Source organism: Emydura macquarii, unplaced genomic scaffold (genome assembly GCF_026122565.2).
Source record: "Emydura macquarii macquarii isolate MOO-44397 ecotype Brisbane River unplaced genomic scaffold, CSIRO-AGI_Emac_v2 contig_3122, whole genome shotgun sequence".
Lineage (NCBI taxonomy): Eukaryota > Metazoa > Chordata > Testudines > Chelidae > Emydura > Emydura macquarii.
In genome coordinates this window covers 474398-500359 of record NW_027133259.1, presented here as the reverse complement: position 1 = coordinate 500359, position 25962 = coordinate 474398, and the positions used below count along the sequence as shown (strand labels likewise).

The window sequence follows — 25962 nt, the reverse complement described above, 5'->3', positions numbered from 1 at the left end:
TAGTATATCTTGAGTTCTTGTACATTGTAAATATTGTAAACACAAGTTTCAGACAGCTATAATACAGTTTAATAGTAATATCCAAAGGCATGACTTTTTTCATTTGCATTTCAAACTAAATTTATCACAGAAGCTGTTCTTACAGATTGCTTTTTTAAAAATAAATTAGTTTGTAGTAGCATTGTTTTAATTACAAGGTACTTCTTTCTTCCAATTACACTACTATATTGGAAAACAACATTTCTGACATAGTACGATGCTCCTCCTGCTGGAAAGAAGCTGGTTATGACTTCTAAAAAAAAGTGTGTAATGCAGTGTTTCTCAATTAAATTTGGCCATGGAACCCTTTTGAACTCCATAAATAATTGCGGAACCCCCCAAACTCTTAGCAGTCTTCAAATGTCGAAATAAGCAAAGGTCAACATTTCTCACTTAAATTACACTTACACTGGATACCCTCCGCCGGAAAATCCGAGACATCTTCCCTTTTTCGGCGGCGCGGAGAACAGTTGCTCTCGGCGGCGCGGAACCCCAACAGAGTTCCCGCGGAACCCCAACAAAGTTCCCGCGGAACCCCAATTGAGAAACACTGGTGTAATGTTTAAGTTTAGGTCTTTTGTCTTTTTAAACATGCTTCTTCCTTTTCTGTGAACAGAAGTAACTAGAAGTCAGTGAGTTAAAGGTAAATTGTACTATGATATATGTCATATACATGAGAACTCAAGGAAGCAGTAGTAATTATCAAGTGTTCTGCTAAATGTAGACAGGATAAAGAGTTTTTCAGGTGTCTGTATTAAATATTAAAACCTGACTGAAGATCAGAGAGACCCAGATTTGAGGGCAATACCAATTGACATTTCATGAGCAGCACAGGGTGAGAAGGAGGTGCTATTGGTTCTCCTTGGACAGATGCAGTTTATATTACTTACTTATGATTGTCAAGAGGTATTACATCTATGGGGGTAATTGCTGTCTGTACTTCTGGAGATAGGGTAAGAACTGTGCCTTCAGCTACTTGTATACAATAGGATGGAAAGGTGAAAGTGAAATCCACACAAATGAATGTGGAAGGTCTAGATTAGCAGAGATTTCTAACTCAAGATGGCAAAGGCCTCCTTAACATATACCATTGGGTATAACAAGGGGGAAGTGATCCTCTTGGACACGCCTCCCTCCTCAGCCACAAGGAGGAAATAAAAGCCATCCAAACGCTAAACTCCAACTCACAATATGAAACAGATAATCTTTATAAGTAGCTAACTGCATTTTAAAAATCCACTCCTTAAGATTTTTAAAGGCTTTACAGATCTTAAATATATGTCAGTTTTTTACATGGTTGAGCCATTTTTGTCAAAAAAACCAGGATAACAGGGTTACAAGATGGATTTATTTTTGTTTCAAACCAATTTAAAACTAGTCAGAAATGCTATTTTTGTTCAGCAAATTTAATTTGGCTTCTAAGATCACTATATAAGACTATTTGACTAAAATAAAATTCACAATTAAAAATAATAAATAAATAGGAATTGTCCTTGGTGAAAATAAAGTAAGTCAAGACATCCAACTCAAACTAAAAATGATTAAAAAAATAACAGAGCTTTCCATCACCACCTCCCGTGATGTCTAGTAAGGAGCTGTAGTCTGGAAGCATTGAATTCTTAGTCAACATCACGTAAGAGTGAAAGGTCTTCTGAGGAATTCTCTCCCACTTCTTGGTAAAGGCACCCTCACCCTCACTGTGCAGCAGCAAATTGAGACTATTAAGAAAATTCAAAAGCTTCAAGAGATTCCTGTGATCCCTTCAGCTGCTTTACCACGCAAAGGAAGTCTGAGAATACAGGCAAGAGATAATTGTGATTTTATGTACATGAACCACCACAGGTTATCAAGTTCAGATTCTAAGACAGTGTTCCTGAAGTCCTACCTCATCTTCCATATTTGCAGCGGAAGTTAATTTGAGCACATCACGACACTTCTCCTGGAAGCAGCTTGCAAGAAATTCAGCATCTTTCCAGACCACAGTCATTTCATCATTGGTAATTGGATTTTTCTCACTTATTCTGGACATTATCAGTTCTAACAAAGTAATCCTGAAATTAAAACGAATAAATGAATAGATAAACTTGTTAACTAAATTTACAAAGCCAACTAAGACTAACAGTAGATTAAATGAACATAGTTAAAAATTGTATCCATTACAAAAATTCACCTGTGTTACTAACATCATGTCTAATTTTTGAAATGCAAAGGAGCTTTAGAAAGCAGCTAACTTTCACCTCATTTCTGCACACTGTTCAACAGACAGCCTAGCCAGAGAGGTCTAGTCAAACTGATTTTTTTTAAAATAGTCTTTTCACTTTCTACTTTTGTGCTAGATAATGCTTCTGAGATTGCACATCCTACAAAATCAGCAGGGAGAAGAATGGTTGAATTAAAAAGATTTCTATTAAAAATAACTTTAGAGAGAGATTTTAACAAATATACACATATACACAACCTAAACTACTTGACAGTACCCCATTAAGTGTGCCTGCACCCCTCCTTACACTTTTTTTGTTTATATAATCTTCTAATTCCTTCCTTCCTGGTACAAAACTACAAATAAATGTGCGTGTTAGGCAGGAGGTGGGGGGCTGAATAAAAACATGGAAAAATATGCCTTTGTCTATATAGCTGTAATAGAACAGCCACTAGATAGACTGTAGAAACTCTCCAGTCCACATTAATCATTAAGCCTGGAATTTTCTGAACTAGCAAGTAAGTGGACAAATAAGAAGGATATTTATTGCAAGACATACTTTGGCCATTTATTCTGATAGTTTAACTTGATTTCCGATATATCACTTTACAATGCAAACTTTACACACAAAAAGGAATAAAGAAGTCTTCATAATATGACACCTCACTGCAGCACTCCTGATTAAACCTCTGCTGAGAAGAGAGTGAGGATTAGCAAGGTTCTACTGTCATTTTCTCATGTTGAAAGAGTTTTCTTTATTTCTTTCACTCAAGAGCAGGCTCAGAGTTTCTTTTGACTAAAATATTTGCAATTCAGATTTGAGGACTGACATTTAAAATCAAAATTCAATTTGCATTTGAACTACTCCACACTGTTTAAATGCCAAGTGAGTTGTCACAATGATGGGAAAAGAGATTTTTTTTATATGGAAAAGAATGGTCACAACTTTATTAACCCCGAAAAAACAACTGACCAAGGTAAAAGGCAGGCAATTCTTCCTGAGTTAATCCTGATACCTCTCTAATACAGTGAAGCCTGTGTTAAGCAACCACTCAAGGGATTGTGAAAATCTTTAATGAATGTGGTACAGAACTGTACTCAATATATTGGGATAAGCTGGGGTGGTTACAAGACAGGAGGTTGTCAGATAAGGATCACTTCTCAGATGTCATTATAAATCTGATGAGTCCCCATCGCAGGATAGGTATACCATTTAAGGATAAGATAGGGGAATGCATTCTGACCATACTTCCCCATCCACAAACTACCAGAAGCCAATTGCTCAACATCTTCAGCTCTGTGTAAATAGCTGGTCAATTCTCACATCCTGGGCCAATCAAGCTAACATTTATTTACCATCATCCATGGGGGAAGGGGGTGGGGGGGGAGGGGAGGGGCGCGGCAGATTTTAAATTGAGAAGGCTTAATGCCTCTCAAGCAATGCACTTATAAGGAGTCAAATTATTCATAGATTTTATGGACAAAGGGAACTATTACTATCTGACCAGCTGCATAATACACAGAATTTCTATAGAAAAAGTCATCCAATACTTTTTGCTTCAAGTCTTGGGTTGAACTTGAACATATCTTTTAGAAAGACAACCAACCAATCTCAATTTACAAAGATTTTGAGTGCTGAATAATCCACCAGTCAAAACAGACACCTTATTTCCAGGTTGAATTCGTCTAGCTTCAACTTCCAACCACTGGGGCTTGTTATGCCTTTGTCTGGTAGATTAAGGCAATGTCTCCCATCAGAAGTCTTCTTGTGTAGGTACTTAGAGACAATGATCAAGTGACACTTCTGAACTTTTCTTGGATATGCTAAATAGACTGAGCTTCTTAAATCTTTCACTGTAAGGCAGGTCTTCCAGACCTGGAATCATTGTTGTGTCTCTTCTCAGCTGTGGTATACTAAGAACTATGCTGGAATTGCGAGCTATCCATTTAAGAATACAGTACGGCATGGGGAGTTGTTCCTGATCTTGCTTGAAGACCATGGGTTTCTGTGTGGAAATGTGCGATCAGAGTCATTCTGGAAAAAGCCAACCTAGAACATGGTGAAGTGCCTCTCTGTCTCATGGAGCATCTGGCTTTGACTTTTGCTTGTTCTCGTTACTGCATGTTACCATTGTAACCATCCAGAAAGGCTAACGTCTCTATTTTATGCCATGAACATAACTTGAACCTTTATTAATCCAAATTTAATCCTGATCTCACCTTACTGGCAAGGACTTCATGCAACTGCTAATAAAGTGTTAGCAATAATCAATGTAATACACTGCTGTCTCTAGAGTTTGTAAGCGAACAATAGCATTAAAAGTGAGAGCCATCATCAGTATTAAATCTGAAATTTAGCTATTACTAGGTTCTACTCGGGATGAAAATTCTATAGTATATATGTTATTGCAGGTGGTCAGATCATAGAGGTTCCCGCTGTCCATAAAATTCTAGGAATGACTTGACTCCTTAGACGTGCATATGCTTGAGGGATATTACGCTCAGTAATCTCCTTCAGTCTAAACTCTGGTCATTTTTTCAATTGATGATGGCAGTTCTACTCTGAAAGACAATCTGAAAAAATAACATTGTAGCATTCTACGGCTGTAAACTGAGCATATTTGATATAGAAAATATTGAGAGAAGATGAGAAAATGTGGGTGAGGTAATATCTTTTATTGGACCAACTTCTGCTGGTGAAAGAGAAGCTTTTGAGCTTACACAGAGCGGTTCTTCAGGTCTGGGAAAGGTACTCAAAGTGTCACTGCTAAATACAAGGTGGATCAGAGTGTTAAGCAGTTAACACATGTTGCAAGAAACCATTCAAGGTGAAAGTTATCGTTTCTGCAGTCATAGGACAAAGAATGGTCAGTGGGTTACAGGTTGTTGTAATGAGCCATAAAGCTAGTGTCTTTATTGAGTCCATGATTTTCAGTATCTAACAAAGTTATGAATTTAAGCTCCCAGGCTTGTCTTTGGAAAGTGTTGTGCAGGTTTCCTTTGAGGATGAGGACTAAAAGGTCAAACACAAAGTGATCATTTTGTGAAATATGTTCATCCTTAAGTGATACGGTGTGATTCTGTGTGAATTCATTCAAGGGTGTAGTGATTGCCATGTTTCGCCCACATAGTTCTTATTGGGCATTTAGTGGCCTGGATGAGGTACACCACATGTTGTGATAGGCATGTGCAGGACTCCGGGATATTGAAAGGTGTGTTGTGGGGAACATTAATCATTGCAGCAGTGGAGACATGTCTGTAGGTTCTGCATCTATGGTTATGGAAAGGGCTGGTGCTGCTTTGAGTTGGTGAGTCTTCGTTTGTGGGAAGCTTGCTTCTGATGATGAGATTGGTGAGTTTGGGGGGTTGTTTGAAGGCCAGAAGATGACAGATGAGAAAAGACGACACCTAAAAAGATGTTAACTGCCAGCCCTGTGAACTTAACCTCAGATCTTTCCTTCTTGTGCATGTTCAGTAATAAAGGTTCCACAAGATAAGTTAGACCCTCAGTTACACTTCTGCAAAGCCAGTATCTTCAAATTACACCTTAAAGGAGCTGGTACAAGTGCAACACATCAGAACTTACTAAAGACATGGAAGAGTAGAATCCACCTGGCTATCCTTTAGCAATTTTGGCTCTGTAGTACTAATCAGAGTAAAAAGTAATTTAAAAAACTTATTTTTATCACTGCCAGTAAGAAGATGGGACTCTGAATACAGAAAGGCAGTATGTATGTTGAATAAGGGTGATAGCATTTATACTAATTAACTTTTCAGAATAGAATTTGGCTTCTTTGGTAGCAATTTTATTGCTGATCATTGTACTAAAGTTTGCACCATTCACTGTGCTTCTGTGTCCTTTCAATAAAACCAAACAGCACTTTTAAAAGATGCAAATAATTGAAAGTGCTATCAAATAACTGAAGATCGGTTGGTTGGTTTTCAGTTTGTTCTTAATTTAAGAGTTAGGAGAATAAAAGAAGATTAAGGGAAACTGGAAGATTTCTATGGGAATAAAAAATTCAATATGAAGGTGAGGATTTTCATTTTAAAAAAGATAACATGGTAAATATGTACACATTTGCATGTTAGTTAAAAAAACCTATTAATTTAGAGAACTAATTAGTGTTGAATGTGCGCTACACCAACTTGCTTTAAAGAAATAAACGTTTCTATAAGAATTTCTGCAAAATATTTTTGAGGGTAGTTGGGGAAGTCTCAGGAATTTGGCAAACTGCCAACAGGTTTCAACTGACTCAAAGAAATCATTCAGCATATTATTGTAGCTGGATGTTTCTGCAGTGATTAATCGGCAGAGAAATGGTTAACACAAACCCAGGTGTAATCATCAGTTTTCAATGCTAGAACACCATTGAGATAGATGGGCAGTTCACCCCACTCAGAGCTACGGTTGCAAGCCATCTGCAGAGTCACACGCATCACCGCACTGATTACATTCAATTCACATTCGAATGTTTTTTCTTCATAGCTTCAAAGGGCAGAAATGTATTTATTTTTAACTGAAATTTTAGATTCTGGGGTTCATGTCTGCAGCACGCAGTGCAAACGCCTCAGCCACAATATCACAAGTCCATTAGGCCCTGATTATAGAAAACACCTTGATTAGTGCAAATACTGCAGCTCTCCAACCGCATAGATTTTAGCTCCTAAGGCAATTTGCAAGCTTTTAAGGCCCATCACTAATTGGTGTACCAGCAAACATTCTCAGCATAGTTAATTTCTTTCCTGTAAACAAATTTGAAATAAGTACATTTAAGCTGAAATATATAGCATAAAGTAACAGAAAGAGCTTGTATGTCCTTGTAAGCTCAAACTGCACTCCCAGATGCCTCAATATGGCATCCGTTCTGCCCTAATCCAATAAGTCAGCTTTAATGGACACCTAAGCTGGCAGCCTTGTAGTGAAGTCTCTGACTTGTCTCAGAACGAAACAATAATGCTCCTATGATCTGGTTTACAATGTCTCTTTTCTGTCCAGCTAATGACGGACAAATTACTTTTATATACACTGGATTTATTCTCTCAAAGGTCATATTGTGTGAAATATATATAGGCAGAAGAGTCAATAGCGGAGTTCTGAGAGCTTAGTAATATTAAAGACCTTACTTATACAAAATACTTTTCAGAACATTTAACAATACATTCTATATAATATTAAATTAAAACTAACGTAACCATTTTCATAGTATTCATTTTCTGAATAATTTTCCTGTTTCTTTAATTAGTTTGTTAACTTTGCTCACTGATTTGCAGAATTCTTGAGATTCATAATAGGTGTAATAAGTGTGTTGAAAATCCTTGTTCAGTAGGGTCGACCAGTTATAGCAGCATAGCACCTAACCACAACAAGCCACATGCTACAGATAGAATGTGGCAGTCTGATAATTCTTCAATTCTTGGAAAGGTAAGTGAACTTTTCCACTGCTAACACTAAAAAGTAACAATCTAACCCAGTACAAAATAATACCACAGGATCAAAAAAAAAAAAAAAAATTCACTATTTATACTCCACAAAATGCCTGAGATTTAAAATTCTCACTTTTCCCTCCCCACTGATTGCATGAGTAGGGACTCCCTGGTTCTCGCGGAGATAGGAGAGAAGCTGCTATTCTTCCCCATTCTGCCAGCCCCTCCTCCGCCAGGCACCTTCCTTGCTCCATCCAGTCTCTTGTCCTTCTTACAATCTTCTGTCCTATACCTGCCCCTATATTTTTGCTCTCTTTCCCCTATAGCTCTCAAACCATCCCATTCTCTCCCTGCCTTTTCTCTTTTCTCTCATAGTTTCTAAGTCATACTGCCCAGGAAGCAGCCATCTTCCCTGAAGAAAGCCTGACAATAATCCCATGGAAAACAACTGAGAGATGGGTGGCCACCTCCACAGCATTTTGCACCTGCAAAAGCAATGGAAGATGGTGGTCAATCTAATTCAGGCAAACTTGTGACTTATGTCCCACTGATGGTAATAGGAAGGATAGTGGCCATTTTGAATAAGGGCAGAAACATGCAAGGAAAAGCGCACAGGATCATGAGAAACTCAAGCTCTCTCCTACTTAAACAACCTCCCCCTTGCTTATCTTGCAAGATTTTCAAGAGTTGACAATTCTAACCTTAAGTCAATTTTACATTTTCTCCCTGTAAAAAGCGGAGTCTTTACAGATGCAATATGCTTGTTTATTTTTTCTAATTTTCAAATCAAGTAATCCCAGGCAAATATATATTTATAATTTGCAGTTTCAGCTGAACAGACTGAAACACACCAACCACAGTAAACTCATTATATTAGACTTCCATTTAATTTCTGGCGATCACAACACTGGCATGAACAGCATAGCATATTGCAAATGCAGCTCTAAAATGAAGCAGGGTGCAGTGCTCTTATAAAATCAAGGCACAAGCATGAAATCTTGCCTTTAAACTTTTTTTTTTTTTTTTTTTTTTTTTTGAGTATTTCTTTACTGAGTAATGGCGCCAATCTGGATTCTGCAATCCTACATAAATCACTGCCCGTTGTGGCTAAGCTGTAATGTTAACCAACCAATTTAAAACCATTACTGACATAGAAACATGTATTTAGAGATGATGTGCCAACTACGAAACCACACAGTTTTTCAATCATGTGAACAGGATACTCTATATGGAATGCTAAATACTAAAAGCCGCATTGGTTTTGGGGGTTACCTTTCTTGATTGCTCAGTTTGGTATACATGGCTTTTACCAGTTCTGGACATTTCAGCAAATGGTCTGTAACAATCAAGAACCTAAAGAATAGGAGAAAATTGCATTATTGGTTTTACAGTGAAAATATAGTTATTTCACATTTACTCTATGGATCTGTTTATATTACCTTTTTCGGTATTTGTAATTTTAATTAGTACAGGGCTTTTTTCTTGCTACTAGTGTTATCTGCTAACTGATACAAATAGTCAAACCTAATTATTCATGTTCTCAACACTTCTTCCACTGAGTACAGACCAGTCTGCATCAGTGCAACTCAGATTTATTCAAACAATTGAAGGAAAACTGGACAAGTCTTTTTCCAGTTATAGAAAAGAAAAATCTTACCACAGTTCAAGTAATAAAACATCAATCCAAGCCTTTAGAGACTTCAGCAAAAGGCCAAGACTGAAAATTGTTATACCATTCATCTCAGAAGCTAAGCTTCTAAGCCTAACAAATAATCAAGAGAAATGTGCTACATAATTCTTTTTTCTCTTAAAGAATTCTAACAACTCCGAAACACAAATGAATACAAATTTTTTCATAAAGCAGTAAGGTACAGTTCTCAGGTTAACAAGAAAACATCTCTGTTGTATAAAAAGATCTTAAACCAATATTAGAAACTAACTTTTGGAAGCTGCCAGGCAGTGATTTACAGGTATAGTTATCTTTATACTAATGCCCATATTATCAGACTGACTTCCTAAGCTTACCTGTAGTAGTCACTCATCCAGTGTGATGTGCGCCAACTATATAGTAAAGTGGTGACCTCACTACATTAAGTGTATTAACTATCAAGATTCTTGGCATTGCAAGCAAACTAGTTGAACATGTTCATTTTCAAATCAAATTTCTAGCAGCACTGACAGCATGCTACATATATATTTAAACATACTGCACTATATCTACTTATTGTAAATAGAGTACATTTCATTGAACCCTTGATTGGAAATCCAAAATAATTAGACTGAGTCATATGACAAAAACAAGATATCTTGAAGACCACAAGATGGACTACTGAAAAAGGCAGCCAACTCCCTCACCACCCCTTTGCTCCACTCTGCATAAAAATTGCAGGAGTGATCCACTGCATCTTGTGTATTCAGCTGTGCAATATATAGGTGCTATGGAGAAAATATGGAACTGCTCCAGCCTTAATAAAATGTCTGTTTGGAATACAAAAACTCAACCCAGTCTGGAGCAATCAAAGACTACAAGGTCCCAAAGATTAACCATTATTTTATTTCTGATGCCATCTATGGGCTTCACAACCCATGATTCACATATTCTACTCACTGAAATATGTGATATTTTGGAAAAGCCACATTTTATAATGGAATTTTTTTCATTATTATTTGTGCATACAATAGAGGAAAACAGTACCACTGTATGTAAACACAAGATTTAAAATAGGATTTTTTTTTTTATCATCAGTTTGTACAGGACTTTTCCCAACATGCTGGAATTAGTAGACTAAGTACTTCTGGGGGAATTCTGTCCCCCAAAATTAAAAATTCTGCCCCCCAAAATTAAAAATTCTGTGCACAGTATTTTAAAATTCTGCAAAATTTTGCATATTTTATTTGTCAAAATAATCACACCAGTTTTAATTATTTTGGTAATTTATTTCAAAAGATCTGTCAGCATGTATCTCTGTAACAACACAGATAATAAAAAAGGTCCCCCAAGAGCAGAGAGTTAAATAAACCCCTACGCCCACATGCATCCTCAATGCAAAATCAAGGTACAAGTTACTTTAAAGTAGGAGAGATGGGGAAAAAGACAGCTTTGTCAGTTCAGAGGAAGCATTAGCTTAGCAGGGTCTGTCCTCAGTTTCTTCTGACGGAGAGGTGAGGTGCTCCTTGCTTCTCTGAGAGCAAACGGACGCCAATACCCTCTTAGCTGCGCCTAGCCCTCCACCCTTCTTCAGCTCCCTGCCCCCCTCAGGATCCCTGCCCCAGTGACTGTTCCCCCTCAGCTGTTCCTTCACACTCACTGCCCCCTCTCTCAGGGCACAACCCTATGCCCTCACCTCTCCCTTCCCCTGGAGATTGACTCCTTTTTCCTATCCCACTGGCCCCTCCCAGACTCCAACACTCCCCCTCCCCACCACCGGGGGCCCTGTGCTCCCCATCTCGTTCCTACCACCACCACCGGGGACCCTCTGCTTCTTCCACCCCACCGCTGGGCCCCTATGCTCCCCCAAAACCCGTCCCTGCCACAGGGTACCCTATGCTCCCACCACCCCCACTGGGAACCCTGTGGCTCCCCACTCCCACCCTGACAGACCCCTTCCTTGCCTGTCCCAACCCCAGAGGCCCTAGCACAGTGCAGGAAACTGACTATGGGAGCCTCAGCCGGAGAATCCCGGATCCTGGAGGAGGGGGACCTGCTTGCGCAGTACTGCAGGTAAGAGCTCCGCCTGGGGCTGGGGTGATTGCCACAAACAGACCTCCAGTGCAAAACTAGGGGTGGAGGCCAGGTGCCCCCCTGCCCTCCCTAAATTGCGTCTCTGGCCAAGGCTCCCCGGGGCTTCCACACAGCTGCTTGTGTAAGCCCCACGCATCTACAGGGTGGGTGCAGCAACAGGGGCAAAAGACGCACAGTGGGGCTGCCTCCCGGGGGGAGCACAGGCCACCGGCTCCACAGAAATGGGAGATCACCCTGCAGCCCCCTCTCCCACAGGATATGGACTTGGTGGAAAGGCTGCACCTGACTCTGACAGAGTGCAAGGGCCTGCCCCAGAAACATCCCAGAGTCCTGTCCCTCTGCGCATTGATAGAGAGGGAGAGTGACAGTCTCCCCCATGTCACCCTGTCCAGTCCTCTTCCACCTTCCAGTGAGGCGGTGATTTACGTCTCTCCCGGCTGTTCCTGATGCCCAAACCAATGCACCCGGCTCAGGACTGCTGTCGAGAGGGCTGTGAAACCCATCTTGCGGCTTCCCTTTGCTTCCCCATCAGAATCTATTATTCTGCAGGGAAACAAAACAAAAATCTGCAGGGGACATGAATTCTGAGCATGCACAGTGGTGCAGAATTGTCCCACCCATGCATATTTGAGGTCTTTGAACCCCAATTATTGCTCCATGCAGCCAATACTGTTAGACTTTGCCGGTAGTGAAACAGGAAAAAGAAATAAAAGTTAAGATGTAAAGTCCCTCCACTTTTTCTGTTTTGTATGTAAAAAAAAAAATCATAAAATCATAGAATATTAGAGTTGGAAGGGATCTCAGGAGGTCATATAGTCCAACCCCCTGCTCAAAGCAGGACTAACCTCAGCTATATCAGCCCAGCCAAGGCTTTGTCAAACCTCAGCTTAAAAACCTCTAAAGATGGAGATTCCACCACCTCCCTAGGTAACCCATTCCAGTGCTTCACCACCTGCCTAGTGAAAAACTTTTTCCTAATGTCCAACCTAGACCTCACCAACTGCAACTTGAGACCATTGCTCCTTGTTTGTCATCTGCCACCACTGAGAACAGCCTAGCCCCATCCTCCCTGGAACCCCCTTTCAGGTAGTTAAAGGCCGCTATCAAATCCCCCCTCATTCTTCTCTTTTGCAGACTAAACAAGCCCAGTTCCCTCAGGCTCTCCTCATAAGTCCTGTGCGCCAGCCCCCTAATCATTTTTGTTGCCCTCTGCTGGACTCTCTCCAACTTGTCCACATCCTTTTTGTAGTGGGGGGCCCAAAACTGGACACAATACTCCAAAAAGGCCTCACCAATGCCAAATAGAGGGGAATGATCACTTCCCGCGACCTGCTGGCAATGCTCCTCCTAATGCAGCCCAATATGCCATTAGCCTTCTGACAACCAGGGCACTCTGCTGACTCATATCCAGCTTCTTATCCACTGTAACCCCCAGGTCCTTTTCTGCAGAGCTGCTGCCCAGCTCGTCGGTCCCCAGTCTATAGCTGTGCATGGGATTCTTTCTTCCTAAGTGGAGGATTCTGCACTTTTCTTTGTTGAACCTCATTAGATTTCTTTTGGCCCAATCCTCCGGTTTGCTTAGGTCCTTCTGTATCCTATCCCTACCTTCCAGTGTATCTACCACTCCCCCCAGCTTAGTGTCATCCGCAAACCTACTGAGGGTGCAATCTACCCCATCTTCCAGATCATTAATGAAGATGTTGAACAAAACCAGCCCCAGGACCAACCCCTGGGGCACTCCGCTTGTGACTGGTTGCCAGCTAGACACAGAGCCATTGATCACTACTCGTTGAGCCCTATGCTCTAGCCAGCTCTCTATCCATTTTATAGTCCATTCATCCAACCCATACTTCTTTAACTTGCACAACCCTTCCCCCCAAGTTTAAAATAAAAAAGGTGTTTGTTTTTGACTTGCTAACTGTATATATCAGGCATTTCAGACCACACTTCAGAAAGGTTTAACTGTGTTAAGAGCCCAATGGCAGAACTGCTGAGATAAACTGATGACCACTGCAATTTTATTAAAGGAAATGGTGAAAATTAGAGTTATTATATAAACACAATATAGTAACAAATGAATAGTGTTAAATATGCCAATTTCCTTGGCTGTCTTTAGATTAAGTGTTTGGCTAAAATCCTAAAAAAATCAAGTGCTCACAAGTAGATAAACATAGGAGATGTTCAGTTCAAACTCATACAATAGCACAAGGCATATATTGTACCAAACTGAATTTGAGAGGTGGCCAAAATGAAATGGTATAAGCCACATTTATGCTCAATCTATGCCAAATATGCCAGATGACCAATGAGTTTGCTCCAACCAAAACTGGGTGTAAGCAATCAACTTTATCATAAAATATAGTGCTCCATATTTAAGTTGATTTGTATTCATTAGCAACCTTACAGAGCAGTATCCTGAACTTCAGAAAAAGTAATGAAAAAATGATTCAATATAAAAAGAAAGATAGTGATCCTCTTCTTACCACTCTACGTTAAATTTTTCATCTTCAAAAGTACAATTCAACCAGAGTACATTGACCACTTTACTGGTACCTTTATAATTCAAATTGAAATACTTAATAGGAATGAAATAGTAACTTTTTCTGTAGTTTACAATGTGTTTGAAATGTAGCATTTGTACTGATACGATATACCATCCATACTTTAAAGAGAGGTTGAGTTAATAAATTCTCTTCCTCTGCTCAATCTAAATTTCCAGCCACTAATGAAACCAAAAAACAATGCCTCACTAGCAACATGTAATAGGATTTTCAGAATCCTTTTAAATTATATTTAAATTATACCCTTTGGGCAAACACATTTTAGGAACAAAATTATTTGGCGGCTTTGCATAAGACTAATAAAATCTCTTTTAAAAATCAATTTACAGAATGAAGTTATTTAATAGCAAATTAAATAAATGTGCCCTCCCCACAGCCCTCTAGAAACTAGATACTCCACCCTATCTATCAAAGTACTTCTCAGTTACCAAAACATAGGGGAAAAATATTAGTGTGCTACTGTATTCACGGTACCTTGCAGTACTCTAATCTTGATGTAACAAAGGCAGAGATCAAAACAGCACACACAGTATCTGTTCCTCAAGCGGGATCTTCATAATAAATGTAACCCCCTAGAGTAATCTTTTAGGTCTAAAAGACAAAGCTCAGAACAACTTGGTATTTGTTTTGATTCTGCTGCTAAATTACAGAGTTTGTGTTTAGAGTTGGATAGAGGATTGCACACTTCATTGCTTCTGTAGGCTAAGCTGATTACACACACCAGGGGCTCCTTACATTCCTCCTCCTCCCACCACGTGTGAACCACCCTTCCAGCCCCTTCTATTTCTGGGACTCCTCAAACCTTCTACCCCACCCTTCATGCCAGGGGCTCTATCTGCCCATGTCACTCCCTCCCATACCAAGGTATCCTCTTCCCATCTCCCCATGCCAAGAGCTCTGTGTAGGCCCCCCCCCCTTCTCTCCCATGCCAGGGGTTTTGTGTCTCCCCTGCTTTCCCCCTCTGCTTCATTCTAGGGCTCTGTGCGCCTCATTTCCCTTGTGACTGCTCCTGTCTTAGGCTGCCTGTGTCTCGAAAGGTGTGCCCTTCATTATTCCGGTCAGCCAAACTCCCCAAACATCAACGGCTCTTTGCACCCCTCAATTCCTTTCCATCTCCCAGCTTCCTATTTGTTATCCTCCCATCCACTCTCCAATCCTCCTCTGGGACCAAAGGTTATGTGGGAAGGTATTAATGGCTATCCATTGGTTCATCGATCTACAGACAGACAATTACCGACCTGGTTAAAGCTGTGGGCTTTGATAACCAGATATCAGGAGCTCTATGTGTCTCCCATTTCCCTCTTGAGGTTTTCACTAAAAATGAAGAGGTTTCTGCCAACTGATGACCAGAACAACGTTCATTGAAATTTTGGAATTGATCAGATGCGGTTTTCAAAAAGTATTATGCATGTCCACACAAGCAGACAAGCGAAGAAATGCCATCAACAGGAGTGAAGGGCCCTACAACAGTTATCTACGATTTTTTTGACAGAATATTTTGTTAGGTAGCTTAAGCTTGTTTACCATGAGTACCTGAAATAAGTGTTGCTAGTATAGGCTTAAGGGAAGCAAATGCAGTCCCCATATTTAAAGCAATATTTGGGGAACTCTTCTAAAACTTCTAGAGATACCCCCTCTTTTACCTTATTTTTCACTCATCTCATGTACCTTTTCAGATACCTGAACAGGACACAAAATTATCTGGTTATGGCCTGTTCTCTCCTCAAGGAAGAAGCATAAAATGATCAACACTGGAAGAAGCAGAAAGGAAAAGGTTCAGATTACTAATTATGACGAATTTCTTTTTACAGAATTACTGGAACATGGAATAGCCACTGGATATTGCAGGAATGCAAATGCTTAAATTTATTCATGCCAACATGGAAGTACTGCATACTAAAAAAATTACAAATATAATAAATAAGTCCTGTTCAATCTTCTAATAAATGTATCAGATGGACCAATGGTTCTTGTTAGCCATAAACTGTATGTTCATATGTACAGCCTGCTTTCTAGTCTGCTCTTTCCCTATTGTACTAGATCAACACTACCAAAATCAGCAGATTCTCAGGGACTGACCAAGGGTCACTACTTTTTGATTTAACATCTGAATTTGACAGGAACCAGAAGGAACTTCTTAGGTACATCCAAGTTGGGATTAACATCCTCTACTGGAAAACTTCCATGAGCCATCACATACAAAAACTAAAATACCAGGGGGAAAAGGGAAATTTCCCCCCACACACACACTTTCCACATGAAATAATACAGTAAAAGAGAGATGAAACAAAGCAATGCAAAATCTAGATGTGCACTTTGATTTATTGGAAAAAGGCTTTCCAAAATTGCTACTGAATAGCAGGGCAACTTTACTGCATATAAGAAGTAACTGTTGTAGTACTACAATTAAGGAAATGTTTTTCAATGACCAATAGCACTTAAACCCACAGTTGCATTTGGAACCTGCAACCTGTGACACCACTCCAACTTTCCATGAATTAGAAACAAAATTGTTCTCTGGAGAGTACAAACCTAATAGAGAGATGAGAAAGAAATACCCTAACTTATCAGAGGAGAGAGAAATTGCCAATTCACCAAAGAAGACAGGAATGGTAAAATTTTCTGATCTACATACTTCATGTATACTAAATAAGGCACTAGATTCAGCACTCTACTGCGCAGCTACATCTTTCCCTCAGTCTGCCTCAATGGGCTAGAGGCCTGCCCACAAAAGCAGTGCTTTCTGCCCATGCTTATTTCCATGGGCTGGCAGTAAATAACCCTAGGAAAATGAGGCGGGGGAGCCCCACAACCTAATCTTTAAACTCACCATTGAACTGTGGTTTAGGAGAGAGAGTGGATGTTCAAAAAATCCTTACTTCCAGTGCCAGACAGCTGACCACTTTTACATAATTTTTCCAGAGAGGCGAAGAAGTGCACTACGCCTTCCCATTTTTTTTTTTTTTTTTTTTAATGGAGACTTTCTGTTCTTTACCCTTCACAGTAAAAAATGCAATCCCCTTACTTTAAAGAGACACAATGCCCGCCCGCCTTCCCCCCCCACACACACAGAGAAAAAGAGATGGTATGAACCGTACTGCCATCTCTAATGGAACCACCAAATCATTTCTAGAATAAACAGCTTTTAGAATGCACTTTGTTATAATTCATCCTAACCAAGACCAATTTTGTACTACTTTTTCCTAATTATTTTAAAACATGTTTGCAGGTTCAAGATTTTAAAATTAATTTCATATGGCATCCTATGGTGGTTTCTTCTACATATAGTAGTCTCCCAGCTGCATAACACATTTTTCTGCTGTTGATTACTGCAAACCAAGGGAAAAAAATAAATCTGATTTTTTAAAGACGCTTCAGTTTTCCAGAGCATAAGGCATGGCTTTCTGAGCTGCTTGCATGTGAAGGAAAACAACTAGCAAGCCCATGCATCATACTCTGCATAGACATGAGGCACCAACTCTTACTCCTGACTTGTCATCTTCCCTGCATAGACAGAAAGAAAAGTGGGCTACAAAGGAGCAAAGTCACAAGGGGGTAACAATAGAAAGTACTTGCATCAATGCACAGTATCTCCTCCAGCTGATATATAACAGTAATGACTTAAGGAAAATCCCATCCAGTTCCCAGCTGGTGACTTTAGAGGGGTAAGGGCTGTTGAAGGAAATGAACAGGAGAAAGGAGTCTTATCTTACAGAATAAATATTTCTCCTTAAAATGTGTTAAAATAGGTAATCGACTCACGTAATGTATGAGTGTCAACATTTAAATTTAAGGGTATTAGTGACATCTACATCTTATTAAAATATTCAGGAAAATAAATTATACTCTACAGGGCGAGAAAAACCTATTGACCCATTCATCTAGAACAAGTGGATGGGAGAGTGGTTAAAGGCAATAGGTGGGGAGGAAAAATCATGATGGGCGTTAAATGGAAAGACTGAGTTGCAGGACATCATAGCTTTCTGCTGTAGGAAGGCGACTCCTCCATAGATGGAGAGAGAGAGAGAGAGAGAGAGAGAGAGAGAGAGAGAGATGGAGATATGATCAGTGTGGGATACGGAATAAGGTAGGAGATGGAATGAGTGAATAAAAGAGGAGGAAAAGAAAGTAAAAGTGGGGGACAAGGGAAAGACTGCTTACAGGTTTAAAACTTTCCACAGACAGAAAAACTTTCTATGGGGAATACTGGTCCCCTGGGCAACAAATCAGAGACAGGCCCTCCCAAAAGGGAGCATGCACTAAGCATTTGGGAGCCTGGGCTCAAACTCCATGCAGTGGATAAAGGGTCACCTCCCTACACTAGCACATTGCAATACCTTATGCCCTAGCGATCAAATAAATGTTTACACCCTTGCACTTGATAGCAAATGGGCTTTTTAGACAGAGGACCAAGATGGAAAATACTGCCGGAAAACAAGAGCTTTTATTGTACAGCTGGGCTAAGCTAAGAAAAGTAATGGAGATAGTATAATTCTTTTAACATTGTTTGTCGAATTGAACTAAGGAAAGGTAGGTTACTTATCGGCAATTGCAAACCTATTGCCCATGCAGATCCATACTCTTTGAAGCATGAGTATGTCCTTCAGCACCACATGTCCTGGAAAGATCTTGAAAGCAGCAACCACTAGGGCTTTGTACAAGCTTAAATGCAGTTCAAAACATTCATGGCAAGCCTACATAAAGTTCAACAGCAGTCAGCCCTGAAAGAACTCAGTTCCTTCTTATGCTTCAAAATGTCAGCCAAAGGCTATGAAGTGGGTGAACATACACCTGCCCAGGCAACATTTTGGAGAACTCCAGTTGCAGCTAGGTAACCTCTCTCTTCATTAAGAACTGCTTCTTTCAGATCACCACTTTCAGGAGACTGACCAGAAGCAGCAGATCCCAGAAAAGGAACAAGACTAAAGGACAGGTCTCCAGAAACAAGTAGATTGTGAAATTTGTGTAAAGTGGGAAAATGAGAGGCAGTTTAACAATGCATTACCTTACAAGTTAATTAACACAATGTCAAACACCACTTGGCACGGAGTGTAGAGACAATGACACTAATGTTTTTAAAAAGGGTTTATTGACTGTAGTCAACCCTAGGGTAGGTCCCTGAAAAGGGTATGTGTGTGGAGGTGGGACTTGCTACATCACCCCCGGGTTCTGCTCAACAGGCTCCAAACTGGACAAGGAATATGTGCAACCAACTTCTACAGCTGAGGTCTGCGTGACAATCCACTTTCTCAATGTGGTCTGTCAGTCAGTCAATGGTGCATGTTGTCAACAAGTGTCAACTAAGCAGAATTCCTGGTGGCGTTAGGGACCTTCTTTCTGCTGATGAAGCTCCTGTTGGGTGGCTCGGCGAACACAAGAAGCTGTTCACTTTGACTTACTCCTGTTAAACGCACTATGGAACTTTTAATGCACTGCAGCAAAGTCCACACAGACAGCTAGGGGATTTATACCCCAACTTGCTGCCAATCAAATGTTTGTGTAGACCAACTCTACTTTAGTGCTCTATAAAGAAATAAACTAATGAATATAATTTACAGATATGAACAAATTGTTATTAATTAAAAAAAGGAGAAAATATTGCCAATACCAAGAATCAGAATTCGGCAGAGCAACGAGCAAATGTGGGAGGAATGAATACAGATATCATTCAAGTGCAGAATAGCAAGTTTCAAACTGCTTTGGATATTCTAATAAAGAGATTGCATTTCAACAAGATAAGCAGAAATTATATTAACATTAAGAATATCTTGAAAACAAAAAACAAAAACCGGCAGCCAACAACTTCTTGAAGATAGGATTACCGTTTTGGTGAATCCAAATACACCATTATGGCTGCTTAAAAGGGCTGCTGCACCATGCGGTAGCTGTGGCACAGAGGCCTGAACTCTTTATTGCAAAGCACTGGCTCTGACGCCAATACCGCGGCTATGTAAATTCGTTTAAGCCATCTTGGTGGTATGTGCTAGTAAGAGTCCAAGTACAGCCCCAAATTTTGAATGAATTGCTGACAAAATATTTTTTCAATGTTCCTGCCAAAGAATCAGTACAACAACTCAGCTTCGAGTTAATGAAAACAGAGACAAAAATCTTTGCATTCCTACCTGGCTGCATCTACTGCATATTTATTTACTATATGGGGAAAGTGGCTTAGTTCTTAGATGTGAAAAATGTGTCTTGGTAATGAAACAAACATGAGCCTGGACCAAAAGATTAAATGTAATAACAAAACTGAGACCAAGGCTACAACCGCAATACACCATTATCTTAAGTTATTGTCAACATATCCTGGAACCAATAAAGATAGCATCTGTCTTTCACACATTTAATTGCAGAAAACTGCAGCTCACACAGTATCTGAGAAACAGCCACGTCAACAAGAACGTTTCAGATACAGAAGACTTTTATGGGAGAAATAGCTGTTTATCATCAATGTAATATATGTTAAGTGACAGCATAGACTGCACATCAGGACCAACACTGAGCCAATGATTAAATTTACCTTATGGCTAGCGACTTTCAGTCGGAAATACACTCTGATGTCCTAACAAAAAAAGATCTGAATCAGGCTACTCAAAATATAATTGTTTAATTAATTAATTAATTGAATAAATAAAAGATTTCTATTTACCCTGTAAACATTCTTCATTCACAGTAAGCCAAAAGGCCAAAGAAAATTTCAAAGAACCAAGAAACAAACATAATCCAAAGTACAACTATTATGTTGTATTACTATAACAAATTATTAGGATATTAGGCATTCCTTGTATATCCAAGGAAAAATACACCTTGAATTTTGACACTGACGCAACCTAACTAACTAACTAACTAAAAATTCAGCCGGAGTTCAAAATTATGTTTTTGTCAATTCCATACAAACTTAAGTGGAGAGCTGCAAAAAGATGGAGAAAACAGCATGAAAATGCCTGTCTCCACCCACCACAAATTGCTTCATAATCAGTAGTGCCAAAAAAGCACTCTGTTGCTGGAAGGGATTTTTGTTTTGATTTTTAACTTTTGAACAAAAAGTTAGATTAAATGTTGGAACATCTCCTTGATCACATGCATGCAAGCTCAGGACACTCAGAGAGTTAGAAAACCTATTTTTAAATATACTTGGCTGCACCTACTCATTGTAACTGAAAAATTAAAATAAAACATTTGGTTCAGATTGTCAACAAGACATTTCATTTTAAGTCAGGTCAACATTAATCTCTGTATCTTCTTGAGCTCCTATAGTACAGCATGGGACAGGACGTGACCACAGTGCATCATGGGAGATGTAGTCCAGGTAGGGAACTGAGACCATAGGAGAGCACAGGGGAGTGAGGGAGCCAGAATTAAAAGTACTATGACACCACGATCCCTCAGGAAGATGCAGAAATTAATAGCCAACGTGAAATGTTTCAACATTTCTGAATCAAACTTTTTTCCAGAACATCTTGTTCCACAAATATTTTGACTTTTCAACACAATTTGGGATGAATATAAAATGTCAAAATATTGCAATTTCCCATTGGATCGAAATTCTGTTTTTCAATCAGCTCTAGTATTTTCATGGTAGAAATGTGACCTTCCCTATTAACATTGAAAACCAAGAGGGGAAAAAAGCAAACATTATGCAAGTGCCTTACTATAGGCATTGGATTAACCATTGTATCTACTACTTCCCCTTCTATCTTCATCTGATGACCATGTACAGAATTTTGCTCCCTGCTCATTTGAAGATTACTCTGACAAAAGACTGTTTATACCACTTTCATTAATGAAGCAGAAATCAACAGAAAATAATCCAGACTATCCTACAATGAGCAAACAAATAGATAGTCCAGTGTTTATTTTATTGCTTCATGTATTCTATAATTACTTTCCCAAGCCAAAAACTCAATTTTGCACTTAAAAGAAATCCAGTTGCCTGACCCTCAAACTTTAAATTTGCAGTTTAGAAACTGTCTATGCCCTAAGTAAATTGCTCTGGTTATGAAAAAAAAGCCTACCCACAAACAATGTTTTAAATAAAATTTGAACAAAACAAAACCAATCTACTATATGACATTTGCTTTTCCTTTAGTCACCATAAATCCTTCTGGAGGATTTTCCAAATACCCTGTAGGACCTTATTAACTCTTCCAAATTACAACATTTATATCAAACAAAGAAGGTAAATTTTGACTTTAGACATGACCTGGAAAATAATTAACTACAAAAATCTGCAAAAAGATTTTTGTTTTCACTATCAGTATTTCTTCTCCAAATGCCCCCATATTTAGATGTGACAGGATAATCTGCCCCTGAAAGGAAGTAGTTTCCAGTGGTTAGCCCCCGAAATAGCCCTTCAAGGGTTTGAAAAGTCCAATATAAGAACCTAAGGGGCATTTGGAGAGAGAAGCAGCAGGAAGTAAGAAGGTTCCTGCAGGGCTCTGAGTTAGCAGGGAGAAGACAGTAGCAGAACAAGGCTGCCTCCTGGACCCTCCCAACCTGAGGATTATCTGAGAGAAACATGGCCTGCTGAAGGAGAAACTAAGTAAGGCTCTATAGCAGGCTAAATTATAACCCAACCCCAAGGGTGGGGTTGGGGATCCTGCTATGAGGAGAGAGATAGAGAGTCTTTCACTGTTGTATACCCTATTCCAGGAGAAGAGCTGAGGAGACAGAGTGACTGTTTGAAGCACAACCCTAGCTTCAGGAAGGAGATATCTCCTCAACCAGGGCAAAGAGGGGACCAGGATTCTTAGGAACCCAGGGCAGGGTGATTTGGGGCAACTCACAAAGACAGACATTTGCAGAAAACTTAATAAATTGGACTCCTCGAAGTGGGTGCATATTCTTAAACCAACCTAATCTGGTAATTGATTAAAAAGAACCCGAAGGGATGCAGCAAGGTCACAAGGGGACATGCTGGAGAGACTCATCCTTTGACACTGGACTATTTGCATCCTGATGGAAAGGCTGGAGCAAAAGAGATGCTAGAAATGCATAACTGAAAACACAGTTTATAGTAATTTATTAACAAAAACGAAGTTGAACATGGTAAAATCACAGTTTATATTCTATAAATAATAAAATGCAACATCCAAAATTCATAAGCATAAAATCTTTGTCCTGTTTTTGTGTAATTGTTGCATTAGAACTTGGAAGACATGCAAGAAAACTTTAATGTATGCAATGTTTCACTGCTGCTTAATCTGACTGTTATACCTCAGTACCAAAATCTGTGAAAAATAATTCCCTGGATTAGTTTCTGCTTCAAAAATCAGGATGTTTTAATACAGGTTTTTAAAAATTGATATTCAAAGGAAGAGAAGCAACAAACCAGCACACAAACAATGAATTTTTAATGTACAACCTTTAAATAAATGCCTCATTAGATGGATCTGACAATGTATGCTGCTCATTTTAGACTCAAATTCCTCTCTGTTCCACACAAATTTGGAATGCACATCTAACTATTTAACACATTGAAATAAATTTAACACAGAATGCAGAATCAGTACAGAAGTTGACAGAAAAGGTTGCTCACCCTAAATGATAGAATCCTAGTCAATCTAGACTTCTGAGTTCAGTTACTTTGTGTCAATTTTGATTTATGTGAACCAGATTTGAATCTAAGTAGTTATCCATGCTATTTAAATAAATAAAAAGAGATACATACGACCATTCAGGCTCCAGTTGCTTTCTATAGACATTTAGAACAGCAAGAGCTACATTCAAGTTCTCATGATCCTGTAGTTCTCTCACTTTCTCTGAATTAAGGCAGGTGAACAGGACCATACAGCAATAGGCAATAATTTTCTCATCATGGTGATTTAGGCAATTCCTTAAAAAAATGAAAATTTACTGTTAAGAATCAAGCTGGAATAGTGCAGCAGTGGTATTTAACAAGACAGGAAACAAAGAACTTCATGAACTATAGAGCCATCAGCATAGCAATGCATAAGAGGAGGTGAAATATATGTCACCTATGAAACAAAACCATTTTCAAGTAATCTTGGAGATCACACTTAAAGGAAAATTGCAAAGCTAAAATTAAAACAAAGTTAAGTAAACATTTTTTTGTAAAAGAATTCCTTTCATCACCAAAGATAAAGACTTTTTTAATATGAAAGAAACAATATCACAAATATTTCTTCCTCTTTAGTAATATCAATCATGCATGTTAGACCCCAAACCAGCGAAGTGCCAAGTGCAATTGATTCCCTCTAACTTCAATAGATGCCAAGGATGCCTAAACTTGACAAAAAACACATAGTTATCTGCAAAAAGTTCTATCAGGATGTGGAGTATTCAACACAGGGACAACAGTGTTGACAACTTCCAGGCTATTATTGTGACTCTTGTAATAAATGGTGTTTTTCTTAAAATTGTAGGTTCTGTACCAAATAATTACATGAGAATCTCAGCTTTCATTTAAAAAAGGAAAAAAAAGTTTTAGCCCTCAAATTGTGTAGAAAAAAGTTTGAAAACACGGCCTAAGCACACCATGAAGGCTCAAAAAAGGAAAAGAACCCAACATTTATTATTAAGTTTCATGATTTTTAAACTAATCCCATGGGTTTTTTTAGTCTTGACTCATCATTTTTTAAGCCTTGGGGCTGACAATGCTGAAACCTCATGCTTCAGGACTTAACTCTAAGAGACCAGGATGGGACCTAATGTGGTGGACAGATTATCCCACATCTGCCTACCATGAGGTTCTTACAGAAGCAGCTGATGGAGGTCATTGTCAGAGACAGGATACTGGACTAGATGAACCTAAGGTCTTAACAAATATGGCAATTCTTATGTTCCTTTTTAATTTTCTTTCTATTTTCTCTCCAAATCCATCTATGTAATCTCCCAACCACTTCCTGGTTTGCTGAAAATAGCTCAGAATATCTTTCTGCGAGACCCCGGAAGTTTTATTTGCACTGTATCGATGTCACAAAATGATGCATTTTAACAACTCCCATCATTTCTGATTGATTATGATGACAATAACTGAGCAATTAAGTTTTTGTGGAGAATTTTCAAGTTTGTTTGTTTGTATTTTTAACATGTAAATGTGGGGCTAAGAAGCCACAGCTGGAGAGAAAGACTAGGTGGGGAGCCAGTAAATAAATCCATTACATCTCTGATATGAAACTCTGCAAGTTTGAAGAGAACATTTTAATGGACATTCCAGCTTCCTTTGTCTGCTGTTCAAAGTTTTTCATGTGACGTGGCAGTAGCTTGGTAACATAAAAACTTTGAGTACCATACATGAAGACTTGATTGTCAGTTAAAATTTTCTCTTTTGGGAGCACAAAGTTTTAAAGGGAGCTGTTTCACTGACTTCCCAGGTCCCTAGCTCACCTCCCTAATCTACTCTACTCCAGAGCTTCAGCCAGTCTCTTTTCCTGCTTTGATTCCTAGGCACGCATACTTTGCCACTACATCTACTGTCACACTTAAATTGCCAACTCCAGTTTTTCTTCTTGCAAACTATAACTGCTTAAGTTTTATGTTTGTACACATCTAACAGTTATGTGCTCACAGTTTATCACTAGAAAACTGGATAGGATAGTGAAGAAGGGGCAGTTGAGAGGGTGACAGTCAGCAGTGAGGACAGTGGTTTGAAGGGCAGTGGAAAAGTGGGTTATAAGAACAGCTCCTAACCTGAATGCCTTAGGAGCTGTCAAGAGGAGTGTTCGTCTGCAAATCTTATGGAAGCGAGGGGGGGGGACAAAAAATGCAGAGAGAAACGACTCCTCTTCTGCTGACTTCCTACACACTGCCTTATAGCTCAGAAGACAAACTCCGAGAACAGGGCTAATAGCTCAACCAGTGAAGTACCAACCTTTAGTGTCATCGTTTTGATAAAAAATTCTGTTGGCTTCCCATAACTGACTGAACCTGAAAATAATATTGTATAACCCATTCTCCATTTAAAAAATTGGTGCAAAATCATTTCAAATAGTAACAGTTGTCATAAAACACATTTTATGACAAATTAATTT

At 39.1% G+C, this 25962-nt stretch overlaps 1 protein-coding gene across 6 annotated transcripts in view; it reads right to left on the bottom strand.

Moving 5' to 3' along the window:
* ATXN10 (ataxin 10) overlaps positions 1-25962 on the bottom strand; it is a 140137-nt gene that overhangs the window by 78275 nt on the left and 35900 nt on the right. For all 6 annotated transcript variants that reach the window (XM_067530942.1, XM_067530944.1, XM_067530941.1 and 3 more), the window contains exons 5-7: positions 23640-23804; positions 8939-9019; positions 1925-2090 (exon numbers count right to left, since the gene is read on the bottom strand). In XM_067530942.1, the coding sequence (XP_067387043.1) occupies positions 1925-2090; positions 8939-9019; positions 23640-23804 (412 nt within the window). The remainder of the gene's footprint in view (positions 1-1924; positions 2091-8938; positions 9020-23639; positions 23805-25962) is intronic.